This window comes from Natrix helvetica (assembly GCF_964273705.1).
Source record: "Natrix helvetica genome assembly, chromosome: 3".
NCBI classification, from domain to species: Eukaryota; Metazoa; Chordata; class Lepidosauria; order Squamata; family Natricidae; genus Natrix; species Natrix helvetica.
In genome coordinates, this window is record NC_138549.1 from 88,738,582 (window position 1) to 88,766,397 (window position 27,816).

Consider the following 27,816-nt stretch of genomic DNA (forward strand, 5'->3'; position numbering starts at 1 on the left):
CCATAAAAATAACTCATGGAGTCAGTGTTATTTCCACTGCCATGTATGAAATATAGTATAATCTAAAATTTAAGGGAAGATCATTGTTCATGCGATGATAACTTTCCATCCAGAGTGGCTGGGAAATTCTGAGAGCTGAAGTCCACATGTTTTAAAGTTGCCAAGGTTGAGAAACACTAATCTAGACTATCACAATTCTTTTTGTGTAGAACTGCTCTGAAGGACATTTTGAAAACTGGGGACAGAAGACCAGAAAGTTATTCCTAAACTGCTCCCAGAATACTAAACCTAGAGCCACTGTGAGCCCCTTCAACAGTGAGATGAGTGACATATAAATTTAATAAAGAAATGACTATGAGACCTCTGATTTATGGAAATTAAATTGGCTGCAAATAGATTCCTGGTCAGAGATCAGGTTACTGTATAAATAATTTCATTCAGCTCTGAACCTGTTTGAGGCCTAAACATTTGATGTGTCTATTTCTCTAAATACAAGTTCTAGCCAAATATTATATTTCACAAAATGAGGGAGGGGACTCACTGTTGACAACAGTGCACTAGGAGTAGAGTTGCACATCACACAATGGACAACTAAAATGGAACAGTTTTAAACTATTAAAAAAATATTTTCCACATGCTGCAATTCAGTTTTTAATTGTGTCTCTCTTCATTTATTCAGTGATGTTAGAGATACTTGAAATGAGAGACCTGAAAAAACTACACTTCCCAGAATTCCTCTGCAAAGCTTCCTTTATTATGAATGTGTTCCTTTCCTTTCCTTTGAAAAACAGAAACATTGAGAACTACTGATTTGAGATACTATTACTTTGCCTACACGCAAATGCTTAAATGGCTGGTTCATTTAGTTTTAAATGCCAGTAGAGAATCTGAAAACAACTTGAGCATTAAATTTATCTTTTCCCAAATGGGTGAGAGGGAACTGTATTCTCCAAAATTACGTAGTTCATCAAATCAACTATCTGAGACAGCATTACTGGACAAAACTGTCTACACATTCTGGTAAAGATAAGTTCCCGCAAGATGGGCTCTAACGTGAATCCAAAAGCTAGGAAGACTAAATCTCTAGTCCCAGTAATCGACCCAAATTAGATCCTGCAACATTATCCTGGGACACATATATTTGCCTTCATTCCTGAAATTTGGACTGTTTTATTTGGAATTAAAGTGATCTCTTATCAAGAACAAGCATTGCCTCCTTAAATTTACTCAAAGGCCTCCCAGTTTTTCTAAAAAAGGAAATGAATCCTGATTTACTGTGCTTAGTTAAATCATTAGGGTAAATATTTTAAATGGTATTTGTTTTAATAATAGATTATAACATGTATATTTTTGGTGAATATGTCTATATAGTACAGAATATTTGAATTTAAAACACCCAGATTAAAATATTCTTAGCAATGAAGCTCTTTATTATCACACACTAGCCCAAACTTCCCCAGAAAGTGGCTATGAAAATAAAATGGTGGGGAAGTCTATGAGCATAAACTGACATGAAATACATAAATATTTTTTATTGCATGTTTTTACAGCTAACAGAAAAATCAGATTTCAACAATGACAGAACCTGCCTTTTCTTTAGATAATTTATTTTTTGAAGGACCAGGCACAAAGCAGATGTAAGTTGGCTCAGTGATTGGTGAAAAATACTGATAATTTAAATTATGGTGTCAATGTTGGCAGGTAGGTAATGCAGTATTGGCTGAATACAGAGCCAATCATATATGCCCTCTGTACAATGAAATGCCACTCTTCATTACATTAATTGAACATCTCTGTTTAAAAATGGTTCTTTTAGAAATAATTTAAAGCTGTTACTTTCATCCTTTAGATTCTATAGGCTATACTGATACAGCTTTGAACATTTATTCCACAATAAACAATTTGTTTTATTTTATATTTAATACTTTTTGGAGTTTCAATTATCTTACTAATTCGTTCTGCATCTAAACTGTTTTCCACATATAATATAGGTTAGTTGTACAAGCAGAAAACCTGTGGGCTTTGGAATTATGGCTGGCCACAACATAGCAAATTCATATTTAACTGAAGTGGGTTAATATTAACATAAACCTTAAATGTTAAATATAATACTTTTTACTCAAGTGTAATATTAAAAGAGCAAATTTAGAAGTCAATATGTTTGGTTGTTTCTTAGCAATTTGGATGGAACATCTTAAAGCATTTTTTTGTGTATGCATATTTTGAAAGGTATCTAGAAAATGAAGAGCCAACAAACTGGGATCTTGCACCTGTTCCATCTGTTTTCGAAATTCCACCCACTCAGGAGCTACAAATGGATTTTGCAAAAATTAATCAAAAAGGTAGAATCTGTGATTAGGATTAATATGACAACTCATAAAAGTTAAAATAGAAAATAAAATTTAGTGTTTTTGTTTTAGACAGCTTGTCCTGATAACCACAGGAAATTAAATCAGGATGAATATAGATAATATACAATGATGCTTCTGTAACTCTATTTAATAATTCTATTTGCTACTTATTCCAGGAGAAAACTCGTTTTTGGCATCAATGGTAATACTCTTCCTTAGACAAAACAGCCTCTGAGCTGCAGCACAAAGTTGTAACTGTTCCAGGAAGCCTCAGCCTAGAGTGCCACATGAAGTCACAGCTGACGCAGCAGTACGATGCAAAGCTGCAGCTGCCCCAGGAAGCTCTGCTTGCACCAACTAGGCAGTGCCATGTGAATCCATAGCCATCCCCAAACACTTAAATTACCTTACCCTGGCCCAGCAATGCAGCACAAAGCCCTACTGGCTTAGCCCAGTCCCAGTCCCATTTGCCCTCAGTGCCCTGCTCTCTGAGGCCTTTCCCAGCCACCCTCTACACTGTTGCCCCAGCCACTTTCATCATCTTCTTGCTCCTGCTGTTGACTAACCATACCCTGTCTGGCTCTTTGTTGGTTAGCTGCTGGTCACATGCAAGCCTATTATTATCATTCTTGTGGTAATTTATACATTTAAATGAATAAAATAAATATTTTTAAATCACGTTATGTGATATGTGCTTTGGGGTTGAAATCAGCTCAAAAATGGTTTATTTTGAATAGAAGGTTCATATGCTTCAATGTATGAATTTCTTCTGAAATGTTAGTCTGTAAAAAGAGGAGGAATCCCTTTCTTTTAGATTTTCTTAATTTTACCGTAGTGTTCTGAATGTATATTTTAAAGTGAAATCAAGTTTGAATTTATAATTTGCTATATACATTTTGCAAGAATATTATGCATGACCGATGCATATAAGACATAAAAATGTGTTATCCGTGTAAGGTAAAGATAAAGGTATCCCTCGGACATATGTGCTAGTCGTTCCTGATGAGGGGGTGATGCTCATCTCTGTTTCAAAGCCAAAGAGCCAGCACAGTTCTAAGACATCATGTGGCCGACATGACTAAACAGCGAAGCCCGGAATGCTGTTACCTTCCCACCATAGGTGGTTCCTATATTTTTTAACTTGCATTTTTACATGCTTTCGAACTGCTAGGTTGGCAGAAGCTGGGACAAGTAATACCAGCTCCATTATGCGGCACTTGGGATTCGAATTGCCAAACTGCCGACCTTTCTGATTGACAAGCTCAGCATCTTAGCCACTGAGTCACCACATCCCTTATCCATGTACATTTTTAAAAAAATGAATAACATATAATTATTATTGAACAGACAGATTAATGACAAGCATGATATTGTGTATTTTTAGAAGACTTTTTACAAAGAGAATTATAGTAACTACAGGCTAAAATTGGGGCAGGAATATAACATTTTGGGGGCTACAGTTGGAATCAGATCCATTGTTCTCCATATCTTGATTAGAACATAAGCAGAACTTGTTTTATAGAGTCCTTTGGAAAATAAATATTAATTAATTTTCCAGAAGATGATGGTGATGAAAGTGCTTACTCAACGTTCAGGAAAAGGTATGATTCTATGCCAATTTTAATAATTATCAGAACTGTTATTACTATTCTTTTAAATGTAAAATATCTGGGAACAATTTTTTAGTATAGTAGTTGGCTTTGCCTTAGACAAAACACCTTTTATAAGGGTTTAAACACATAATTTAGTTTATTATTTAGTTAAAAACCAGCTGATTTGCCAAAAAGTCTATGGAGATTCTTAATCATCTAGGTCATGGTTGCCCAAAGATGCTTTTTCTAAAAGACAATTTGACTTTCTTGGTTTTTTTTTCTTTCAAAACATCCCAAGAAAGTTCCACACCTGTTTACACTCTGATTCAGATAACTCTGAAAATACAAATAAATCCCCAAGTAACTTCAATGACTCTCAGAGAATTAAGTACTGACTCTCAGAGTGCTAACAACCAGATGACTGCAAATAATATAAATCCTTCCATTCCCCACCAGTCAATTAGAACTGAAGAAGTTTCTTGGATGAGAAGTGAAACATTTCACTTTTGGGACAACGATTTGCCATTACACTTCAGTTTGCTCACAAAGACTTAATCCCGTGGCATTTTTCAGGATATAGATTTTGTAACCCAATCTTCATAGAAGTTTGTCATAAAATTTTTACTACATGAATGGGAATGTAACATCCCATTACTGTGGTATTAGAAAGTGGTCTTTGGTGATTTAGGATACTAGATTGTCCTTTTTCAGGAATTTGTTCTGAAAGTCTAAGTAACTTGAAGCTAGGAAGAGTTCATTTTAATGTGAACTTGATGAATCCTGATTCTCAGTTCAAAGAGGAATACATATCTTTAATGTTTAGCAATCATTGAGTTTTTCCTTCATTAAGTATCCAGATATAAACAATGTAATGAAATGAAAACAAAAAAGGAGTAAGTTAGAATGAAATATTTTGTTGCCTTCCGTTTTCTTCTTCAGTTCTTTGAAAACTTTGGAATACTGATTCTTGCAATATCCAAATATTATTTTTCAGAAGCTCAGTAGAAATGGATGTTATGGTGGGCTGAAAAAGCAGATATATATGAGAGATGATCTGAGTAATACCTCTTAACAAAAGAACATACAATACTTGCATGTACTGCTAATGGACCAGTCAGCTGAATAATCAAAGTTATATACCGTATTTGCTGGAGTATAAGACGCACCGGAGTATAAGACGCACCAAGATTTTGAAGAGGCAAATTTTTTAAAAAAGTGTTTGCACTCTGCAGGCCTCCAAAAATGGTCCATTTTTCGCAAAAACGGGCCTTTTTTTTTTTTTAAAGGGCATGAATAGCTTTAGGTAGCTTGTAGAGTGCTCCTCGGGGGTGCCCCCCAAAGAGCAAAAAACGGCCCGTTTTTCTCTCATTTCTGCTCTCCCCAGCCCCCAGGAGCATTCTGAAACCCTCCTAACGGCTCTGTATGGCCATTTTGGTTTCAGGAGGCAAAAAATGCTGTATTCAGTATATAAGATGCACCCAGATTTTCAGCTTCTTTTTTGAGGGAAAAAGGTGTGTCTTATACTCCGAAAATACGGTAAGTTGTTTATAAGGTTTTAAAATTAATTATTAGAAACAATGCAACAGAGCAAATATATATAATTGTCATATAAAAAGGTGTGTGTGTTTATGTATATTATAAAAAAAATCCTTTACATTCTTACAGATTATTTAAACCAGCTTCTTATACATATGCAAATAATGCCAGTGCAAAGATAGAAATGGATACATACTGCAATATTATTAACAACAAAGAGATGGAAAAAGACTTATGGAAAAATGATATGCAGATAGCCCAAAATTCAGATTTTAATTGTCTTTCTATAAATAATACTTTTTCTGCTTCTGCAAATACAAAAGGAATTAAAAAAGCACCATCATTTCCATGTATTTCAGACATCTCTAGTATGGAAGGTAAATTATATTTTTTTCTACACTTTTTCCTGCAAAAGGTACTTAAATTACAGTTCTCATGAAACAACTATGAATAATGCAGTGGTGGGTTCCTGCTGGATCGCACCGGATCGCGCGCGCTCCCTTTCAGCGCTCCACCTGGCTCGCGCACTCCCTTTCAGCGCTACACCTGGCTCGCGCGCTCCCTTTCAGCGCTACACCTGGCTCGCGCGCTCCCTTCCGGCGCTAAAACCGGAAGTACAGTCTTGCCCCGCCCCTGGCGAAGCAACGACGCCTGCCTGCGCTCCACCAGCTCGGCTGGGAACGGAGATGTTTCCTCAGCGGAGCGGAGCGCCTGAAAAGTCCAGGGTAGGGGCGGTGGGGTAGCGGTAATTATCCGGGAAGACCTGGAGCCGAGAGAGTTCACTGTGCCACAGACATCCGGGTGTGAATCCCTTGTCGTGAGATGGGGCCCAGGGAGACAGTTGGGCCTGCTGATTGTATACCTGGCTCCTCGCTATACATCAGCGGCCCTGCCTGAGCTCCTCAAGCTGATCGCAACGATGGCAGTTGAGACCCCCAAACTTTTGGTCATGGGGGACTTCAACTTGCCATTGGTGGGAGAAGCATCTGAGGTGGTTCAGGAGTTCATGGCTTCCATGACAGCCATGGACCTGACTCAGTTAATTCAGGGTCCCACACACGAGGGAGGCCACACACTGGATCTTGTTTTTGTCTCTGACCAGTGGACGAGTGATCTGGGAATAGGGGACATAGCTATTACTCCCCTGTCATGGTCAGACCACTCACTTCTCCGACTTGACTTCCCTGGTGCTACCCCCCGCCGCGGGGAGGCGGAACCGGAATATCCTAGGTGGTTCCGCCCCAGGCGCCTGATGGAACCGGAAAGGTTCCAGACGGAGCTTCGGCCACCTCCTGTAGACCTGACCCGCCCCCGGATAGAGGACCTAGTAGCCGCCTGGAATAATGCGGCTGCCGGGGCCTTAGACCGGGTGGCGCCTTTGCGGCCTCTCCTGCGGCAACGAACCACCCTGGCCCCTTGGTTCACCGAGGAGCTAAGGGTGATGAAACGCCACAAGAGACGCCTAGAGAGCCGATGGAGATCCTCCCGTTCCGAACTTGACCGAACACAGGTACGAACCTACTTAAGGACATACCTTGTGGCAATAGGAGCGGCCAAACGTCGACATTGTGCCGCCCTTATTGCATCCGCAGATAACCGCCCTGCCGCCCTGTTTCGGGTGACCCGCTCTCTTCTTTCGCAGAGACCGCGGGAAGCCCCTTTACAGGGCAGGGCAGAGGAATTTGGGAAATATCTGCAGGATAAAATCGCTCAAATCCGGAGGGAATGGGTCCCCCTCAGTGGGCTAGGAGGGATGCCCCAGGCGAGTCTTGAGAGACCATTCTGGGAGGAGTTTGACTCGGTTGCCATCGAGGATTTGGACAGGTTACGCGGGCGACTACGAGCCACCACATGTTCATTGGACCCGTGTCCCTCCTGGCTTGTACTGGCATCCTGGGAGGTTACACGAGACTGGCTCTTGGTGCTAGTGAACGCTTCATTGGGCGAGGGGTTCTTACCGGCCGCCTTGAAAGAGGCGGTTGTGAGACCCTTACTCAAGAAGCCTTCCCTGGACCCAACGGAGCTAGCCAATTACCGTCCTGTCTCCAACCTTCCTTTCTTAGCGAAGGTTGTAGAGAGTGTGGTGGCCCAACAGTTCCCACGTCACCTGGAGGAGAATGATTATCTAGACCCGCGCCAGTCCGGCTTCCGACCCGGGCACAGCACAGAGACGGCCTTGGTCGCGTTGGTAGATGATCTCTGGAGGGCCAGGGATAGGGGTTGTTCCTCTATCCTGGTCCTATTAGATCTCTCAGCGGCTTTTGATACCATCGACCACGGTATCCTCCTGCACTGGCTGGAGGGGCTGGGGGTAAGGGGCACCGTTCTACGGTGGTTCTGCTACCTCTCCGACCGGACGCAGTGTGTGTTGGCAGGAGAGCAGAGGTCGTCCCTGAGGCCTCTCACTTGTGGGGTGCCGCAGGGGTCAGTCCTCTCGCCTCTCCTGTTCAATACATATATGAAACCGCTGGGTGAGATCATCCGTGGTTTTGGGGTGGGATATCATCTGTACGCTGATGATACACAGCTGTACATCTCCACCCCAAACCACCCCAACGAGGCCGTTGAAATGATGTCCCGGTGTTTAGAAGCCGTACGGGTCTGGATGGGTGACAACCGACTCAAACTCAACCCCTCCAAGACGGAGTGGCTGTGGCTTCCGGCCCCCCGGTTCAACCAGCTAATTCCAACACTGGCCATTGGGGGCGAACAACTGGCCCCCATGGAATGGGCGCGCAATTTGGGCGTCCTCCTGGATGCCCGGCTGTCCATGGATGACCATGTGGCAGCCGTGGCAAGGGGGGCGTTCCACCAGGTTCGCCTGGTGCGCCAATTGCGCCCCCTATTGGACCGGGATGCCCTTCGCACAGTCACTCACGCGCTGGTGACGTCCCGCCTAGACTACTGTAATGCTCTCTACATGGGGCTTCCCTTGAGATGCACTCAAAGACTGCAGCTGGTCCAGAACGCGGCCGCGCGGGTGATTATGGGGAGTACGAGATACTCCCATATAACACCTCTCCTGCGCGAGCTGCACTGGCTTCCTGTGGTCTATCAGGTGCGTTTCAAGGTATTGATTACCATCTTCAAAGCGCTCCATGGCACAGGACCTAGCTGCATGCGGGATCGCATCCTGCCCCATACATCCCTACAACCAATTCGCTCTCACAGAGAGGGACTTCTCCGGGTGCCGTCCACTAAGCAGTGCCAAAGGGCGGCGCCCAGGAGTAGGGCCTTCTCTGTGATGGGCCCAGCCCTCTGGAATGACCTCCCCCCGGATATTAGGATTACCACCGACCTCCGCTCCTTCCGTTCAAAACTCAAGACCCACCTTTTCCAACTAGCAGGCCTGGCTCAACCATAGCTTCATTTTATTCCTCCTGGCAATTTTTAAACTTGTAATTTCCATTGGGGTTTTAATCTTAACTTATTTTAATATTTCTATGTTATTATAATGATTGTATTGTGTTTTATACCTCCTCCGTACAATGTGTAATTTTATAATATGTGTTTTTATTTATTGTACGCCGCCCCAAGTCCCTTTGTGGAGAGGGAGCGGCTAACAAATTTAATAAATAAATAAAATAAATAAATATGTCTTTTCTGTCTTAGAGGTTTACTTGATAACAAGAAAGTATAGAAGGAATAGTGTGAAAGCACAGATGATAACTTACAAAATCCTGTAAATCAGTGGTTCTTAACCTGTGGGTTGGGACCCCTTTGGGGGTCGAACAGCCCTTTCACAAGGGTCGCCTAAGACCATCGGAAAACACATATTTTCAATGGTCTAAGGAGAACCGAGACACCAATTTTATGGTTGGGGGTCACCACAACATGTGGAACTGTATTAAAGGATCACGGCATTGGGAAGGTTGAGAACCACTGCTGTAAATCATGAAGGTTTGATTATATCAGAAAAGCATAGTTTAGAAGCACCCATCATAGAAGCACCCAGCAATAATTATAAAGAATAAGTTAGGGTTGAAATTATTTACATTGGAATAGGAATATATTTTATTTATGCCTTCAAATAAGCTTTTTACAAGTATTATCTTCTTGTAAATTACATTTTGTGAATATGTTTGTTGTACTGTATAAACCATGGAATCATAATTTGCAGATTTCAAATCAATACAAAACACTCGTCTCACTAGATAACCCTTTGGAAAATTTTAGATTCAAGAAAAATTGGTCCAAACTATTTTGGTTTGATAGTCCTTTCCAGTTCCTGTACAAACGCTGACTGGACTAGATGTTAAAAGTTTCTCTGACATCGGAAATTGCATACTTGTTTATCATACTAGGAAACAGCTGACAAGTAACTTTCTCCTTCAACACTTCGTTGCTATTCCCAGTATTGGTTTCCTCTACCATTTACTTTATTGAAGGGCTGACTTCAACCATCACACCAACCAACAGCAATGTTACATCATTGCCAATGGATTGCAGCCTGTCCTCAGCATGTCTGTTAACCTAGCAAGCTGTAATATTGGCAATTTTTATTGGAAATTTTTCATGTTGTAAACATATCAAGATTTGTACAGGTTATCAATATTAGTCTACCCTCTCCCAGTGATTAATTGCACAACCAAGTACAACTAGGTCAGAATCTAATCTATTATGTTTTTATTTGTGCTGTTTAAATAAATATTGACTAAGATCAATTATAATGTGCATGTGAATAAGAAAGAAAGAAAACTAAATCCAGTATTTGTTTTGTTTTGTTACTAGTAATATCTAAAAATGACTCCATGGTTTTGAGGCCTGTGACTGAAATCCGTATCCTTTTATAAGTTATTACTACTATATAACTATATATCATTTCTTGGATGTAAATAATAGCACTTTTAAAATCCAAAAATTCATCATGTGGCAAAGGGATTCCTATATATGGCTGCATAATATCAGGAAAGCTAATTGAGCAAACTCATCATTATGCCAAGGGTCATTATCTACAATAAACATCTCTATGTTATTCATAGATTGTGGTACAGTACTATTACATGGCTTTAGTGGTCCACTAGCATGGCAGGGTCATTGGATTAGTTTACCCATATAAATGAATAATATTTATCTTTGGTAACTTAATCAGTAATTTTATAAATATTTACTATAGATTTTCGTCAAGACATCTTTTCTTCTTTCAGTTTTTTCTTGCATTTTCTTCTTTTTTTTAAGACCTAGTTTATGAAATGAAACAAATGTGGAAAATTAGAAGGTTTTATTCTTATGTTTAGATAAAATTGTACCCATACTTCATTAAAATGTCTCCTTAATACAAGTTTTAAGCCACTCAATTTAGAAATATTTTCAAAGAGTTCCCTTATTTTAATTTTATTCAGTCTAAGGCTTTGGATGATGTAAGTATGACCTAATTATTATAATACTGATGTTAAACTATTCTTACATTCCCGGGAAGTAGTTATAACAAAAACTAAAGCAAAATAAATAACCAGATGTAGCCATCCATCCTTAACACTCAAATGCCCTGCAGAATAGTAGGATCTTAAGCAACTTCTTCAAGACCAGGAAGTTAGGGTGGAAATGCAGCATCACACTATATTATGTTGCAGAAATTTGCACATTGTTGTCTTCTATCAATATATATCTCCGCTAGTATTTATAGCAGCATGCTAAAATCTCAATAAACCTCCTTTTCTTGGTGTGGCCCTTGCTACAGCAGCAAAGAAATAAATATTTTTAGAATATAATGAGTAAATTTATAAGATATCTTTTCCAAAATCCCTTTAGATGTCATAATTGCCCAAAGCTACAATCAAATGAAGTTTTTAATTTAATGGGATTTGCCTTTTAATAAACATTATAAGATTATACCATAAGCAATTTATAAAGGGCAATAATGGTTTTCAAACTCCTATATTGATAGGAATGTATATGATTAACAACTTTTATTGTATATTTGTAAAGGCAGATTAAAAATTAAAGACATTTATCTGCCAAAAGTCTCAAATCCACTTCACAACATCTGCACAACAATTTTAATATTGATTCCCAATGGAAAGTCAAATGGGTCACTGAATGCCTAGATATAGGTAGACATATAAATGACTGCACAAAAAAGGTGCCAGACTTTCACCTAACATATCAACAATAGACAATCCTGAGAAGGATTTGTAACTCACACTGTATCTGCCAGCATTCTTTATATAGAAGGGCATAGTATCCTCCCCTCAGTGTGACTGCAGGGCCCCACATCAACTGTAGATCACATTGTGACCTATTATAAGCTGAGGACATATACCTGTCCAGTATCTGATTTTTAAAATATAAGTGATGCTGCGCTTCAATGGATAGATAGCCTAGACCAGTGATGGCAAACCTTTTTGTAAAGGTATGCCAAAATTGTGTGCCTGCGCGCTATCGTGAACACGTGCCTGGGGGGAGTGAAAAACGAACCCAACAGCCAACCAGAAGTTCTGAAACTATCTGTTTCTGCCTTCTCGAGGGCGCTTCAGGGGGGCTGGGGAAGGCTGTTTTCGCCCTCCCCAGGCTTTAGGAAAGCCTCCGGAGCACAGGAGGGTGAAAAACAGGCCCAACGGGCCAACCAGATGTTCGGAAACAAACTTCCGGTTGGCCATTGGGCCTGTTTTTCTACCTCCCCAGGCTCCGGAGGCTTTCCTGAAGTCTGGGGAGGGCAAAAACGGCCTCCCCTGGCCCCCCGGAAGGCTGAAAATCAGCTGGACAGCACGCATATGCGCATCGGAGCTGATGACTGGCGTGCCAGCAAATATGGCTCCGTGTACCACCTGTGGCATATGTGCCATAGGTTCGCCATCACAGGCCTAGACATTGATACTTAAACATAGATCTTTTTAATATTTGTGTTTTACTAATATAGGTGAAATGTTAATACAGTATATATTGCTAGTCCGTGTATAGTATGTCATGTGCTAAATAAATAAATAAATTGCATATAATTTTTTTCTCCTATGTGCACTATTTCCTCCTTGGACTTGAGAAGTGGTTTTATGTTAGCAATGCTATTTCAGACCATGCCACATAGTCATTTTAAATACCTTATATTCTTCACAATTATTCAGTGGCAAATGCAAAGAAAGAAAGAAAATATTCTGGTTTAGGCTCTTTTGCTTCTCATGTTTTTTTAAAAGTGAGTTTTTAAAAAGTCAAAATGGATGTTGGCTGTTGTTCTATATTTTACTATTTGTTACTATTTTGTAGATTCTTTACACAGACAGAAATTTTGTAATCTGTGCACCAACTGGTTCTGGGAAAACTGTGATGTTTGAGCTTGCAGTTACCAGATTATTAATCAGAGTGCCAATACCTTGGTTAAATATTAAAATTGTATATAGTAAGTATACTACTTGTTAAAATTATTATTACTGCTTATAAAACTATTTTGTTTTTGCTTGTTTTGGTTATTGCATGTAGCCTTATGGCAGCAAAAAAAACCCTATGTTTATGTATTTTAATGATGATTTATTTATTTGTTTTATAGTTGTGCATAATGTGGTTTTGATTTATCCTTTCATAGGTCTTGCTTTGGAAGGCCCCCTAGGCCAGTAGCTAGAAACTTAACTATGCCCCTTCGTGATATGATTAAGTTAGTAAGGTTGCAGATATAGGAAGATCTTCCTCCAAAGCTTAGTCTTCTGGGCTAAACTTTGCTTCTGTCACTTTATACTGGAAATTCTTCCTACAAAGAGAAAAGTGGCCCTGGTTTTAAGCAGGCAGCGATATGTAATGATTGGGTTGTACTCTTTCTGTACCGCACAGAGAGGCAGAAATAGTTCTGCTCAGAGAGTGGGATTTCCTTTGCTTTCATTGCCTTTTTCTATTAAAACACTTATTTTGTAAATGTATGGAAACTACTAAACCAAAAAAGTATGCTCTTTAAAAAACTTTAGAGAAAGGTTTTAAAGAGTATACAATTAAGGCTTGGTGAAAAAAGTAGAAGACATATAGTATATGAAAAATCATTGTAGTATATCCCTAAAAGGAGTTGGGACATTCAAAGAAATTTGAAGTTGTGAGGAGTTGTGGGGAGTAGAAAAGTATTGGAGATATTGTACTGGAGTTATTTTGTGGCTATCTTGTTCTCTCACAAAACTTGGTTTCATTTTTAGTGGCTCCAATAAAAGCTCTCTGCAGCCAGCGCTTTGATGATTGGAAAGAAAAATTTGGACCCATTGGACTCATCTGTAAGGAGCTAACAGGAGATACAGCAGTGGATGACTTATTTGAGATACAACATGCTCACATTATTTTGACTACGCCAGTAAGTTTCAAAAATTAGTGAATGTTGCTTTGTTGACTAGAAATATTCAGTACTGTTCAAGTTATATTTGTATGTTTAGAAATAAGTCTGATCAATCTCCAGTTGATTTATCTATAGTTTCACCATGAATTGGTCACAAGGCATGCATGAAATGCTTCTTTGCTGCTGCATATAGTAGCATCAGCTACACAATGATTACATCTGAAAAGTGAAAATGCAGCATTACTTTGTACAATGCATTAGATTACTCTGAAATGCTGTTTGAATTTGATCTGCGGTACTTTTTAAAAAAAATAAAAATGCTGCTAGCTTTTACAAAACAAAACATATTGAAATAATTGTTAATATTTATAATGCTAAAGCTGATTGCTAGGTATAGTAATAATAGTGATTGACAGTTCCAACAGTATTTTAATCCTATAAAACAGATGAATTTAGATTGTACTACAATATTATGTTTTTTCTATTATCCTTTAGGAAAAGTGGGATAGCATGACTAGAAAGTGGAGAGATAACTCTTTAGTTCAGCTAGTGAGACTTATCCTCATTGATGAGGTAAAGTAGTAACTGATGATTTAAAATATAATGATGGAAAGCAGTAGATGTTTTAGATGTGGTATTTAATTCCGTAGGTACATGTTGTAAAAGATGAGAGCCGGGGTGCTACTCTTGAAGTTGTGGTCAGCCGGATGAAAACTATTCAGTCTTCTTTTTCACAAAGTTCTGACAATCCTAGCTCAGTATTTCCCATGAGATTTGTGGCAGTTTCTGCAACGATTCCAAATGCAGAAGACGTAAGAAACATGAATTAACTTTTCTTTTTATATGTTATACTTTATACTTAAGATTTCAAAAAGATTTTTCTCTCTCTTTTTAGCTGCTTGCTATCCAAAATCAAATATCCCAAAAAGAAAGGAAAGGAAAGGACAATTACAGTACTTTGAATTAAAAAAGCTATGCTGATTGGGCAAACTCTGTAGTTCTCTCATATTTGTTGAATATAGATACAGGTTACAGTACTGGCAATCTAATTATGACAATCTAATTGTGTTCCAAAATGCATTGATGGGTCATAAGTTTGTAATGTACAGTATGTGCTTAGCACAGTGAATGTTTCTGTTTCACACTGTCATCTCTAAATATTCAATTGCTTATTAGTACAAGTCAGTGTCTGCTCTTAGCATAAGCTAGCATAAGCATAGCTAGACCCGTGCCTTCAACTCTTCCAGTAGTTAGTATATTTTTGCATAATATGTTCAATATGTTACAATTTCAATGTCATTTTTACCTGAATTGAGAATTTTGGATGACTGTTCTATGAACCATTTGTTTGTTTAATGGGTTATTCATGATATGATCAAGAGTTTTCTCCAACACCAAAGCTCAAAAATGGCCAAAACCTTTTCTATCCAGCATATTCAAAGCCCAACCTTTGCTTCCATAGCCTGTCCTGGGGGAAACTATTGCTAACATGGTTCTGGTCTTCATAGGTAGGACTCTTCACAGCACTTGAATATCTTTTTCAAAGTCTCAAGTGCTACCTTACCAAATAGTTGATTCGTTTCATCTTTCACTGTGTCGAGCTTTCCTATGTTTATGCTCCTGACAGTCCATATTCCCACAGTAGCTCTGTTTTTGCAGCTTTGGTTTTTATGTTCCTGTGTGGCAACATTAGCCTAATGTACCATTTGTACTGCAAAAAATCCCAAGCTTTTCCTCAATAGAATATTAAGTGCTATCCAATCTGAAAGAGCCAGCACTATATCATCAATACTTCATTTTGTCTATCACACGATTTTCTTCGTAAAATGTGTGTTTATCTTTGCTTTCTTTCACATTGTATAAAATTATCCATTTGCTATTGTCACGAAAATGATTTTCCACCATCAGTATGTTCCTACACTGCTGCTACTTGTTTAACCTTGGATGACCCTTTTGGGACTTGGCATACAATCCCTACATTGTTCACTCCTCCCTTGCAGGAACACTCCCCATCATAATGTGACAGAACAGCAAGACTTGAAGGAAGAATTATATATTCACAGCTTCGTTTTCTTCCTAAAACCTCAGTCATCAAGGCTTTTGCATGAATTTCAGTCCAATAGTATGTTGCTTGGTAATTCACATCCTGATCCTTTCTCCTGCTTTGGGGGAATACATTTGAGCATTTCTGCTGCCAGCACCTATTTTCCAGGGGACACTTCATCTGTTGTCCATACCATGAACTATTGCATTTGCAACTTGTTCCCCTGGTTAAGTGCTCATTCAATCAGTTTTGTCCCTCATGATGTCTAGCCTGAATCTGTTTCATTATAGTTATACCAATACAATACAATAGCAGAGTTGGAAGGGACCTTGGAGGTCTTCTAGTCCAACCCCCTGCCAAGGCAGGAAACCTTATACTGTTTCAGACAAATGGCTATCCAACATCTTCTTAAAGACGTCCAGTGTTGGGGCATTCACAACTTCTGGAGGCAAGTTGTTCAACTGATTAATTGTTCTGTCAGGAAATTTCTCCTCAGTCCTTGATTAGTTTCCACCCATTGCTTCTTGTTCTACCCTCAGGTGCCTTGGAGAATAGTTTGACTCCCTCTTCTTTGTGACAACCCCTGAGATATTGGAACACTGCTATCATGTCTCCCCTAGTCCTTCTTTTCATTAAACTAGACATACCCAGTTCCTGCAACCGTTCTTCATATGTTTTAGTCTCCAGTTCCCTAATCATCTTTGTTGCTCTTCTCTGCACTCTTTCTAGAGTCTCCACATCTTTTCTACATCGTGGTGACCAAAACTGAATGCAGTATTCCAAGTGTGGCCTTACCAAGGCATTATAAAGTGGTATTAACACTTCAAGTGATCTTGATTCTCTCTCTCTGTTTATGTAGCCTAGAACTGTGTTGGCTTTTTTGCAGCTGCTGCACACTGCTGGCTCATATTTAAATGGTTGTCCACTAGGACTCCAAGATCCCTCTCACGGTTATAGTTTTATCCATTAATAAAGAATAAGTTCATCTCTCTTCTGTGACAGATATCTCTTCAGATATGACGTGCAGTCACTGTTATATCTCTCCTGATCCTCTAATACATCAGATTACTATATTTTAAAACGAAAGACTCTAAAAGCGAAATTTAACCTTAATCTTACTTAAGACAGACATGATTTCTCTCACTATGCTTATCCAGCTAGCTTGCCCTAAGTAATCTCGACTCCCATATCTTGCAACCTTCAATCAGAGTTGTAGAAGCACTTCCTCTTAGCTCCTCTTGGCTCCCTACAGATTTTTAGTTTATGCCTCAATTCATTATCTTACCTCAAATGCCAAAATACTTTGGCCTGCTTTTACCATGGGTCCCACCCTGATCATGTAGAAACTTTTATTGTTCCTGCAAATAGTGTTTTTATGTTCTCAAAAGATTTTCTTGGCTCAGACGTGTCGCCCTTCCATACTTGCAGTTCAGAAATGGTTATCTTTGCTATTACTACAATCCCTCCTTCTCAAGCATCTCTTGGTTGTGTGTTTTTCCTAGAAACTAGTCTATTGAACCCATGTTGTTATTTTTCCAGTCTTCATTTTGCTTACATTTTTCTGCAATAGAAAGAAAATCTTCTATGTTTTCTTTCCATTGGTCTTTTCTGAGTGATCTGCTTCTTTTCACGACTAGCTACCTCCCTGCTATTTGTCTCAAAATAACTTTTTTCAAACAGAACAGGGAATTTCCTCCTGGTTTTCCTCAGGAAAGTTCTGTTAGCATTATTGCTACCTGCCAGCGGCCAGAATACCAGAAACAACATAATATTTGTCCTTTATAGCTAAAAAGAAAAAGAAGAAGACAACGACAAAGAAGTTTTCCCAGTTTACATGTTTACGGATTGCATTTATAGTCATGGATTCTCCTGCCTATTTGCTCAGGCATCTAGGATATGTGTACTGGCTATTTGGATGAATGTGGAGGAAGGAATGGTTTGCTATGTCTTACTTGAGTGAATAAGGGATCACTCATTTACTACATTCATAATGCTTATTTCTGATTCCTGTTTTGCATGGAATAGCAGTAAATCAGTGCAAGTGACTTGAATATTATACAGAACATCTAATGTCTTAAATATAGAAAACATTCTCCACTCACCCATCTTCATATAAAATAGAAAGCACTCTATAATACCAGAAAGATAGACATGTAGGCAGTATTTAGCTGTATTAGCTGGTAAATCTTGGTAAAAATTCTGGAACAGTACTTTGTATTCATGACACAGACAAGCACACTGAATACCCAGTACAGTAAATCTAAAAATATTTGTGCCAGTGGAGCTTTCATGATTAAAGTACAGTTCCTCTTGAGCAAGTCCTTTCAGGACTGCAGCCCAAGGCATTTTTTTTCCCAATTTCAATCCTAACATGTTTTCTTTTCCTTTAAAGATTGCAGAATGGCTTTCAGATGGCAAGAAGCCTGCTGTATGCCTGAAAATAGATGAAAGACACCGTCCAGTGAAGCTGCACAAAGTTGTGCTTGGATTTCCCTGCAGTAGCAATCAAACTGAATTCAAATTTGACTTAACACTTAACTATAAAGTAGCTAGTGTTATTCAAACATATTCTGAACAAAAGCCAACACTTGTGGTATGCATGACAATTTCCCCCTTAACAATTATCAGGTTCTAGTGTATATTTCAGAATTATTATAAACAATGGGTTTTCTTATTTACAGTTCTGTGCCACAAGGAAAGGAGTTCAGCAAGCTGCTTCTGTACTAGCAAAAGATGCTAAATTTCTTATGACTATAGAACAAAAACAAAGGTACCTTGTAATGCAGGCTTTCTCCTGGTTACAACATATGCATAGTCTACATGTAGCAAAATCTGTGCTTCTCATCAATTTATAACAGACTGTTATAGAATCAGCACCACCAAGTTGTTAGCATATAGTAATTAGATAATGAAGTGATTTTGCTAAGAATATTTTTCATAGGACTCTTTCAGGGAGTGAAAATTAATAGCATCAGACAACTTACTTATGATGTAATTAGATTCATCCTTTTGTAAAGTAATTGCTTTTGGAATACCTAAAATAAATCTTCTCTCTGTGCTCTGCAGTTGTCATGTAGCAGATACCAGCAATTAGAGCATTAGTGTTGAATAGCTTCATTGTTTTTCCAGTTACCCCGTAACAGTCTTAAAAATTCTTTAAAAGTACACTTCATTGATTTGCAGTCAATTTTTTGAAGCAATAATTTTACTGCTTTAATTGCATACTCCATATAAATATTTATCTGTATGAGTACAGTAAAAAGTAATTTATTTGTTATTTCAATTTTATAGTTGCCCATCTCAAATAGATGATTTTGGGTGACTTACAATTAAAACAAAAAAGAACACAGTATAAAATATAAAATAATATAAAACCATATAATATTTATACAACACAATTCACAATCAAGATATAAAACAAGCCAACAACACTCAACAAAACCATTGTATAGGTTCACAGGTCTCCAAGCCTTGTGAGAAAATATGTATTCATTGAAGAGTAAAAAAGAATGCTGGTGTGAGAACAATTTTTAATGGGAACAGCTTTTCAAAAATGGAAAATTAATTTGTAGCCTTTTCTGAACTAAAAAAAAGTTTATTTATTGGTGTCATGAAATGAGTAAAAATATTTTAGTCTTATCAGGTGATAAATGGGGGGTTGTCCTATTTTTCATCCTGGTCTAATTTGAAGTTTATCATGATGAAATCAAACAGGGTGATCTTTAAAAATACTATTACTTTTTTTGTACTTATTTAATGACTTATTGCAATTGCCATATTTTCTCATTCTCTCCTTGAAGATTACAAAGATCTGCAAATTTAATAAAAGAAGCCAAGCTTAGAGGTATGTATGTTATACTAATTGGAGAAACTATCATCATTTCTGTATAACAGGAAAAATCAGTGTTTTAAGTTTGAATTTCATTTGTAGATCTTCTCATTTATGGAGTTGCTTATCATCATGCTGGAGTAGAAGTGTCTGATAGAAAAATAATTGAAGCAGCTTTTAATATGGGAGACATACCAGTTCTTTGTGAGTACAAGGCATTTCAGAATAAAAATATATTTTAATAACTTTATTTATAGTTTTTTCTTTGACATACATAAGTACTTAGTGAACAGTGTATTGTCTGGGTCAATTTACTTTATACACAATACTGATAACATAATGCTATTTAAGTATACATGGTAATAATCTTTCAACTTCTAACATTTACAGATGTATAGTAATTATAATATATTATGTAGCAGTATACATAATAATATTTCCCAATTTCCAATCTATACCTCTATTTTCTAACCCTTAACAAAGCAAATCCCATATTAAGAAGCATGTTGTATCCATCCATCAATCATCTCTTGCCCTTTTTAATATTTCAATTCTTATTGACTTTTTGACAAATCTCCATTGCTCCTCCCTTGGGATTTTGCATCCCCTGACATCACCCATATTTAGTCTAAGTATTTCATCTGCCTCTACATCTACCTTGCTGTCAAATCCCTAGAGCACCCTTCAATAACTCTTTCATAACTTCTGGGAGATCTTTCTCTTTGTCCTCTTCTATAGTTTGACCTCTTAAAGTGTAATCTTCCTGTTCCACTTCAGAATTTTTACTATCTCTTCCATATCTTTATCTGTTTGTGTCGTTTGTTGATTTATCTTCTCTATTCTTTCCTCTTCTCTTTCTAATTTCTCTTCTATTTTCTGAAATTTTTGTTCATTGTTTACTGTCATTTGTTGAGGGTTTCCTAGTCTCACATCTGTATCATATCAGTTTCTTCATCTCCCTATGGTTCCTTGTCATAGCTTGCTGAATACATTGAAGCTTCAATTGTATTTCTTTTTGAAATGTATTTGTTTTTCCCTGTTGCAACATTTTGCTTTAATTTAATGGGCTAAAAGTTACCCAATAATCCACCAAAATCCCAATGTCCCAATTGTCCAGAATACCAAAAAGCCAATATTAGAAGAATTTGCTCAATCCCAGAACTGTTCCTCAGAATCCATAATTTTTATAGTCTTTAATCAGCATTAAAGGAAGATATAACAGCTGATTGTCAAATGATCAAAAGGTCCATTTTTCTTTATACAATTTCTTCCAGTAGTCCAACAATATTATCAGCAAATTAAAATCACTTTTAAGTGTACTGCGAGTTCCAGTCCATTCTTTCTATATTTTAAAATTTCATAGTCTTCCATTGAAATTTCATTTCTCTTCTGAATCTATAATCTCCATTTGCTAACTTGCCATTTTCTCAGCGCTTTGGAGAGTGTTTCTTTCAAAAATTATTTTACTTGGGGTTGAGTTTCTAATATTGAAGCTGAAAATCATCTCACCCAGTTCCAATCCTCTGTTCACAAACTGTTCCAGCTCATTAGTATTTCTTCTTTAGTTGCCCCAGCTTTGGACTCTCTCTTCTTCATTGGTCGGGAGGGTGTCTTGGTTCGAGGGGGAGCTGCCACTCTCCCGTGATGAGCAAGAGGTCCCTCCTTTCTTCATCACCCCTCTAGGGTGACTTTAGCCCCTTAGGGCCTCCTAATGAAGAAGAATCGGACGGGATTTGTGGAGCCCCGCTACCCACAAACATCTCACCACAACGGCAAACTGGAGGTTTTCAAATAAAAATAATTTTGATACTTTATTTCTTTAAAAAGTTAAGAATCAACTTGTTATTGAATGATTGGTTAATTGATTGATTGATTATGTGCTGTCACATCAATGTTGACTGTCAGCAACCACATGGGCAGAATTTCTTCATGGCAATTTGTTTCTTTCAGTTCTCCCAACAGTACACTCCTCACTATTGTAACCATCTTGCTGCTGGTCATCTTCTTCTCCTTCCTTCCATTTTCGCCAGCTTTAAAGTTTTCTCCAAACAGCTAGATTTTCACATAATATATCTAAAGTAGAATAATTTGAGCTTGGAGTTCATTTTTTTAACTGGGATAATCTTAAAAAACCTTAACTTGTAAAAATGGAATTTATCATTATAGTTTATAAATGTGGTATCGTGTTTCCCCAAAAAATAAGACAGGGTCTTATTTTCTTTTGACCCTCCCCCCAAAATATGGCCTTGGCCTTATTATTGGGGGGGCTTATTGTTTTGGGGGTGCAGGAGTCAGTGAGCATGGTCATCTTATGGCAGCTGTGTTGCTCCGCTTCGACAGCACAACACAGCCGTTCGCCCGAGGCTGTGCCCACGTCCTCCTGTCCCCACACCAGGCTCTTCAGGAGCCACAACTGCCACTATCCCAGCACTGAGGATGGCTTCTACTGAGGTTTCCAAACCCCGAAATTCTGCTGCTGAGTCTTCCAGGAGCTGGGGCAGAGAGTCTTCTGGCAGTGGCTGCTCTTGGAGTGCACATCCTATTCTATAGTTGTGGCCTGGTTGCCGGAAGACTCTCTGCCCCAGCTGCCGGAAGACTCAGTAGCAGACGTCCGGGGTTTGGAAGCCGCAGAGGAAGCCATCCTCAGTGCTGGGATGGTTGCGGTGGTGGTGGTGGCACCCTGGCCCTGCAGGAAGAGCTGGCCCAAGTGGTGGTGCGGCTGGGAGGCGCGCAAGTGGAAGGAACAGGCACTTGCACAACCCCCCTCTCCAGACAGGCAGAGCGCCACTCACTGAGCCAATGGTATACCGCAGACCTCAAGCCATGGGAGCCAGGGGGAACAGGCATTTGCGTGGCTTGGCGCCTTCAGGATACCGCTGGGTTGATGAGTGGCGTTTTGCCTGGGCAGAGGGGGGAGGGTTGGCCAATGGGCTTATTTTCAGGAGAGGGCATATATTTATGCCCACCCCAAAAATCTGGCATGGCCTTATTTTCAAGACATGTCATATTTTCAGGGAAACACAGTATGAGGACAGAATATTTATCCCTTTTTCACTTAATAATATAGAAATTAAGTCTCATGATGATGTATTCTGTTTTTTACACTTTTATTTTATTTTTATGTACTGTCATTTTTAATTTTTATTATAACTATAAAAGTCCAAAGTTGGAAAAATCTGGGTCTTTGGATTTCTGAGAGGGCCTTTTGATAAATTAGTATTTTTTTTTAAATTGCTGTTCCTGTTTTGTTGCAGATTTTCTGAATTTTAGTTTGGCTGACTAACTTCTTATAGATATTTCATTATGAAACTAGTAACACTATTAGTTTTTTGACCCAAACAAGTGGTGTTTGTGAAATTTTATATGTATGAACTCTACTACCTTGTTCAGAGCCCTGATTATATTAGCTAATTCGGTAATGAAGCATTGGAAGAAGAAACCAAGATCAGCAAACAGCAATTTCTCAAAATTTTAATCCTGAGCTACAAATATCTCCACTTTCTAGCCTTTTAGATGTATATGTCACTAGTGGGCTAGATACTTAAACAGTTGCTGCATATGATATATGCAAAATGAAATGTCTTGGTACAACTTGACATAATATTTCAGTATGCTTGTTTGAAATAATAGGGGTTGTGTCAGCAAATATAATATATAATGTTATAAGATGGAGAATTGAATGAGTAAGCTTAAAGCTTTTTTCTCACTTCATTGTATCAAAAGGGAGAAAGTCTAGTATGTTACAAAAATATACTTATATCCATAATTTTTTAAAACTCATCTCTTGTAACAAGTTCAGTATCTGATTTTTGCAGTTACTACTAGTACACTTGCCATGGGAGTAAATTTACCAGCACACCTGGTAGTTATAAAATCAACAATGCATTATGCTGGAGGAATGTTTCAAGAGTACAGTGAAACTGATATTTTGCAAATGATTGGGAGAGCAGGAAGACCTCAAGTAAGATGAATGTATCTTAAAGCAAGTTTTATATGGAATTAGTAAAAGTTGGCACTAATATGTTTGATTTTATATCCGTGTGCCTTGGAGTCATTGCTCACTCTTAGTTACTGCCTGGATCAATCTCTGAAGTTTTCTTGGCAAGCTTTCAGAATTGGTTTGCAACTGCCTGCTTCATAGGGCAGAGGGTATGACTGGGCCAACGTCACGCAGCAGGCTTTGTATCCAAGGGAGAATTAGAAGTCACAGTCTTATTTTTCTAATCTAGTGCCTTAACTATTCCATGTAACTGTCTTTCACATTTGATATATTAATTCTGTTGTAAATGAATGTCTGCCCATCTTATTGTCAAAGGTTTTATTAGCATACTAGAGCTATTGTTGAATAATTAATATGACTATGTTTAAGAGAAAACATATAGTTACTAGGGTTTAAAATGGAAGGTTAAATGTTTCTGAATTAACAATAACCTGTAAAACATCAATAGGAAAAAAGAACTTTCATAAAAGTATTAGCAGTTTTTATTGCTTGTTGTTAACACTAGCTAGAATATTCTAATTTTATATTTTAACTTTTTCAACTGATAAGCAAGGCTGCAAGAAAAAATGTATGTGAAATGTAATGCTGGCAATTTTACTATTTTGTGCAACTTTCATATAAATTTTATTCCTAGGTAGAACTAAAACTTGATATATTTAATGTTCATTCTATGAGTTTATGAAAAAATTGTTAGGGCAGTGTTCAGCCCATACTCCTTAATGATCATCTCTTAAATGAGACCCCTGTTTTTATACTTATTTATAATATTTTAATAGAGGGTGAAACATAATCCTTGCTCATTATCTTTGTAAAATGTTTAAATGAATTAAAGTAAAAGTATTTCTACAACCTCTTTACATTTCAGAAATTCCCTTTTGGGATTTTGAATAGCAAATAAAAGACATGGGGGAATGTCTTGAATTAACAATAATAATAATATGCTTTCCTAAAGCCTTCAGAATTACAAATCCCAAAGACCTTGGTTTGCTTACTTTCTATTATGCTTGAAGGTGTATTGTATATATATTTTTCCACAGTTTGATACAACAGCAACAGCAGTTATCATGACAAGGCTAAGTACAAGAGACAAGTATGTTCATATGTTAAATGGTGCAGATACAATAGAAAGCAGGTAATTTAAATTGTTTTTAGTATGTAGCTAGAAATGCTGTCCATATTTGTTTGATTATTGGAAATAAATGTTTATCTAGGATCATGCAGTTAGGCCTATGAGGGAAAAGGTTTAGAAAATCTTTGTCTTTCAAGCATGAACCAGAATAGTAAGCAATAAGGCAAACAGACCACACAGTATTGTAACTGAATATTTACTGTAATAACATGAATGTAAGAGGAACAAATTTATGTTGAAATCCTTCGTATGCAACCATTTGTAGTACAATAGTAGTAATATGAGAGAATAAGAAAATACGAATGGTTATTTATTTTCTTTTTTTCCCTTAAGCATCTTAAAAGAAGCTTTGGGACTGAGAAAACACTGGATTTATCTGGGGAAAGGACTCCTTCCCTTTATCAGGCATTTTTTTATGACCTGCGCAATAAAGCTTTCTTAGTTTAACTCTTGAGTGTCAATTCATTCAGTTCAGGCCTAGCAAACTTTTTAACATCGTGACACCCTTAGTCCTGTTATTCAGATTAAATTTAGAATACAATTTCTTTCCATTCAAAATTTAAACACTTTGAGATTACACAATTTCCCCATTTTATATAATCTGGACTTGTTCATTATTATTATTACATTTTTATTCCATCTTTTATATGAACATGTATCTGTATATTTATGTGTATATGTATACATATATGTATCAAAGTGGTAAACATAGTTAATATTCCTGCCTTCTATTTTCCCCACAAAAACTCTGTGAAGTGGGTTGGATTGAAAGCAAAAGTGACTGACCCAAACCAGCTTCCATGCCTAATATATGCTTAGATTGTCATCTTATTGTATTTTGAGTGACTGCTGGAGCTCTGCCCAGAAAAATAATAGCTAGCCACGTTTTAGAATGTACTATAAAACTGACATACTTTAACATGCCCTTTAAACTCCAAATTCCAACAAAAGAAAGCTAAGTATGGAAACAGGTATTTCTGCATATCTCTAAAATTGTATTTTAAGATTATTTTGCTGTTGTGTGTTGGAAAAATCAGCACCAGCTGCTAAAAATGGTGATATGCAAATTCTTTATTGTTCTACTTCTAAAATATGAAGGACTTTGAATCTGCATCCGAGCCACTACATAATCATGTAAAATCATATAAAACCTGGTACATGGAAGACAAGGAAGCCACTGTGAACATTGAAGGCATCACAGAGATCTATATATCTCTGCTTTGAGCTTAAAGGAAGGTGGACCATATATTCTCCAGGATATACAGTATATCACTTCTGCAACTGCTGCACGGCAAGGCCAAGATAGCTGGTGCAATTTATATAGTCTTTATATTGATTTCCAATAGACAGACAGCATTGAACTATTGCTATCATGTCACCCTTAAGCCTTCTCCTCATTAGGCTTCTTCATTAGGCCTTAGCCATTCATTGTATGATTGGCTCCAGACCCCTTATCATTTTTGTTGCTCTTCTCTGCACTCTTTCTAGGGCCTCAGCATCTCTTTTTGTATTGTGATAACTTAGCACATAGAGTTATATACCACTTCACAGTGTTTTGTAGCCCTCTCTAAGCAGTTTACAGAGTCAGCATATTGCCAATCTGGGGCCTCATTTTACTGACCTCAGAAGGATGGAAGGCTGAGTCAACCTTGAACTGTTCCCATGAGCCTGATGTTACCCTTCTGTTGATGCATCCTGGGACTGCATCCACCTTTTTGGCAGCTGCAGCCAAACTGCTGACTCATAAGCAGTGGTCCACCAGGACCCATAGGTCCCTTTCATAGACACTATTATTGAGCCAGGAACTGCCTATCCTGCAACTATGAATTTAATTTTTTCTTCCTAAGTGCATCACCTTATTTTATCTCCAATGAATTATATCTTGTTGGATAGGGCCCAATGCTCAAGTCTGACAATATCCTTCTGAATCTTGAGACTATCTTCCAAAGTATTACCAATTCCTTCCAGCTTGGTGTCATCTGCAAATTTGATGTGTGCCCTTCAATCCCCTCATTTACGTCATTTATGAAGATGCTAAAGAGCACTATGCCCAAGACAGAACCTTGAAATACCCTATAGCATGCTTCCTTCCACATTCCATTAAGAACCACACACTGAGTGCGATTGGTCATCAAAATGTAAATATATCTGGTGTGGTCCAATCTATCCCATATTGTTCTATCTTACCAAAAAGTAAGCTGTGGATTCCTTTATCAAATGACTCACTTAAGTCAAAATAAACTATATCCACAGCATTTCCTTGATCCACTAATTAAGTCACTTTATTAAAGATGGCAATAATGTTTGTTGGCATGATGTGCCTTTAAAAAACCCATGCTGGCTTCTAGTAGTGCTCACACATCCACTACTTAATTATCTTTTCCAGGATTTCCCCAGGTATTGATATCAAGCTGATTGCTTTGTAGTTTCATGTATCTCCCCCCCCCTTTTGAAGATTGGATCTACATCAGCTCTTTTCCAGTTCTCTGACAGTTCCCACATTCTCCAGTAGCCCTGAAAGATTTCATTCAGTAGTTCCGAAATAACATCTGCCAGATCCTTGAATGTAAATCATCTGGTCCTGGAGATTTGAACTTGTAGAACCCACAGGCTAAATTAGCCACAGGCTAATTCCCAATGAGTTGACTATAAGCCTTCCTAGGCTACTGTTTTATACTTGGAGAAATGGGAACAGAAACTTCAGACCTAGTAAAGCAGGATTTCCATTCTCCAGCTTCATCAAGAACCCCAACAAAATATCATAATCAGTGTTATCAAAAGTTACCATGATTTCAACAGGTGTCAGCAGAATTCCTGTCTCCTGGAATATGTAATTAGTGCAACCAAGGCAAATACAAGTTTTATTTCATATTTAATTTCATATTTAGAATTATTGTCTCAAGCTTCGACCACCTGAATAGAATGTTCAGTGTACTTGAGGTATTATAAGATTTGCTGCTTAATCTGAAATTTTAAGTTAGAGAATTCAAGACCCAGGTTAATCTTTAGAAGAAATCAGACCTAGGCCTATGCTGAAGGCTGCCAGGCTTTGTTGTTGTTTTTCCTTTGAGTGACATAAAAATATCTTTAAGC

At 37.9% G+C, this 27,816-nt stretch overlaps 1 protein-coding gene across 7 annotated transcripts in view; it reads left to right on the top strand.

Moving 5' to 3' along the window:
- The window catches only part of HFM1 (helicase for meiosis 1), an 81,189-nt gene that overhangs the window by 6,170 nt on the left and 47,203 nt on the right, over nt 1-27,816 (top strand). For 3 of the 7 annotated variants that reach the window (XM_081946881.1, XM_081946885.1, XM_081946887.1), the window contains exons 2-15: nt 3,910-3,952; nt 5,609-5,856; nt 10,211-10,258; nt 10,769-10,839; nt 12,680-12,812; nt 13,588-13,739; nt 14,217-14,294; nt 14,372-14,533; nt 18,158-18,358; nt 18,447-18,535; nt 19,566-19,609; nt 19,697-19,798; nt 23,410-23,555; nt 24,632-24,726. In XM_081946881.1, the coding sequence (XP_081803007.1) occupies nt 3,910-3,952; nt 5,609-5,856; nt 10,211-10,258; nt 10,769-10,839; nt 12,680-12,812; nt 13,588-13,739; nt 14,217-14,294; nt 14,372-14,533; nt 18,158-18,358; nt 18,447-18,535; nt 19,566-19,609; nt 19,697-19,798; nt 23,410-23,555; nt 24,632-24,726 (1,612 nt within the window). Of the gene's footprint in view, nt 1-2,229; nt 2,343-3,909; nt 3,953-5,608; nt 5,857-10,210; nt 10,259-10,768; nt 10,840-12,679; nt 12,813-13,587; nt 13,740-14,216; nt 14,295-14,371; nt 14,534-18,157; nt 18,359-18,446; nt 18,536-19,565; nt 19,610-19,696; nt 19,799-23,409; nt 23,556-24,631; nt 24,727-27,816 lie in introns of all 7 variants that reach the window. The other 4 variants (XM_081946883.1, XM_081946884.1, XM_081946882.1 and 1 more) reach the window with 4 other exon arrangements.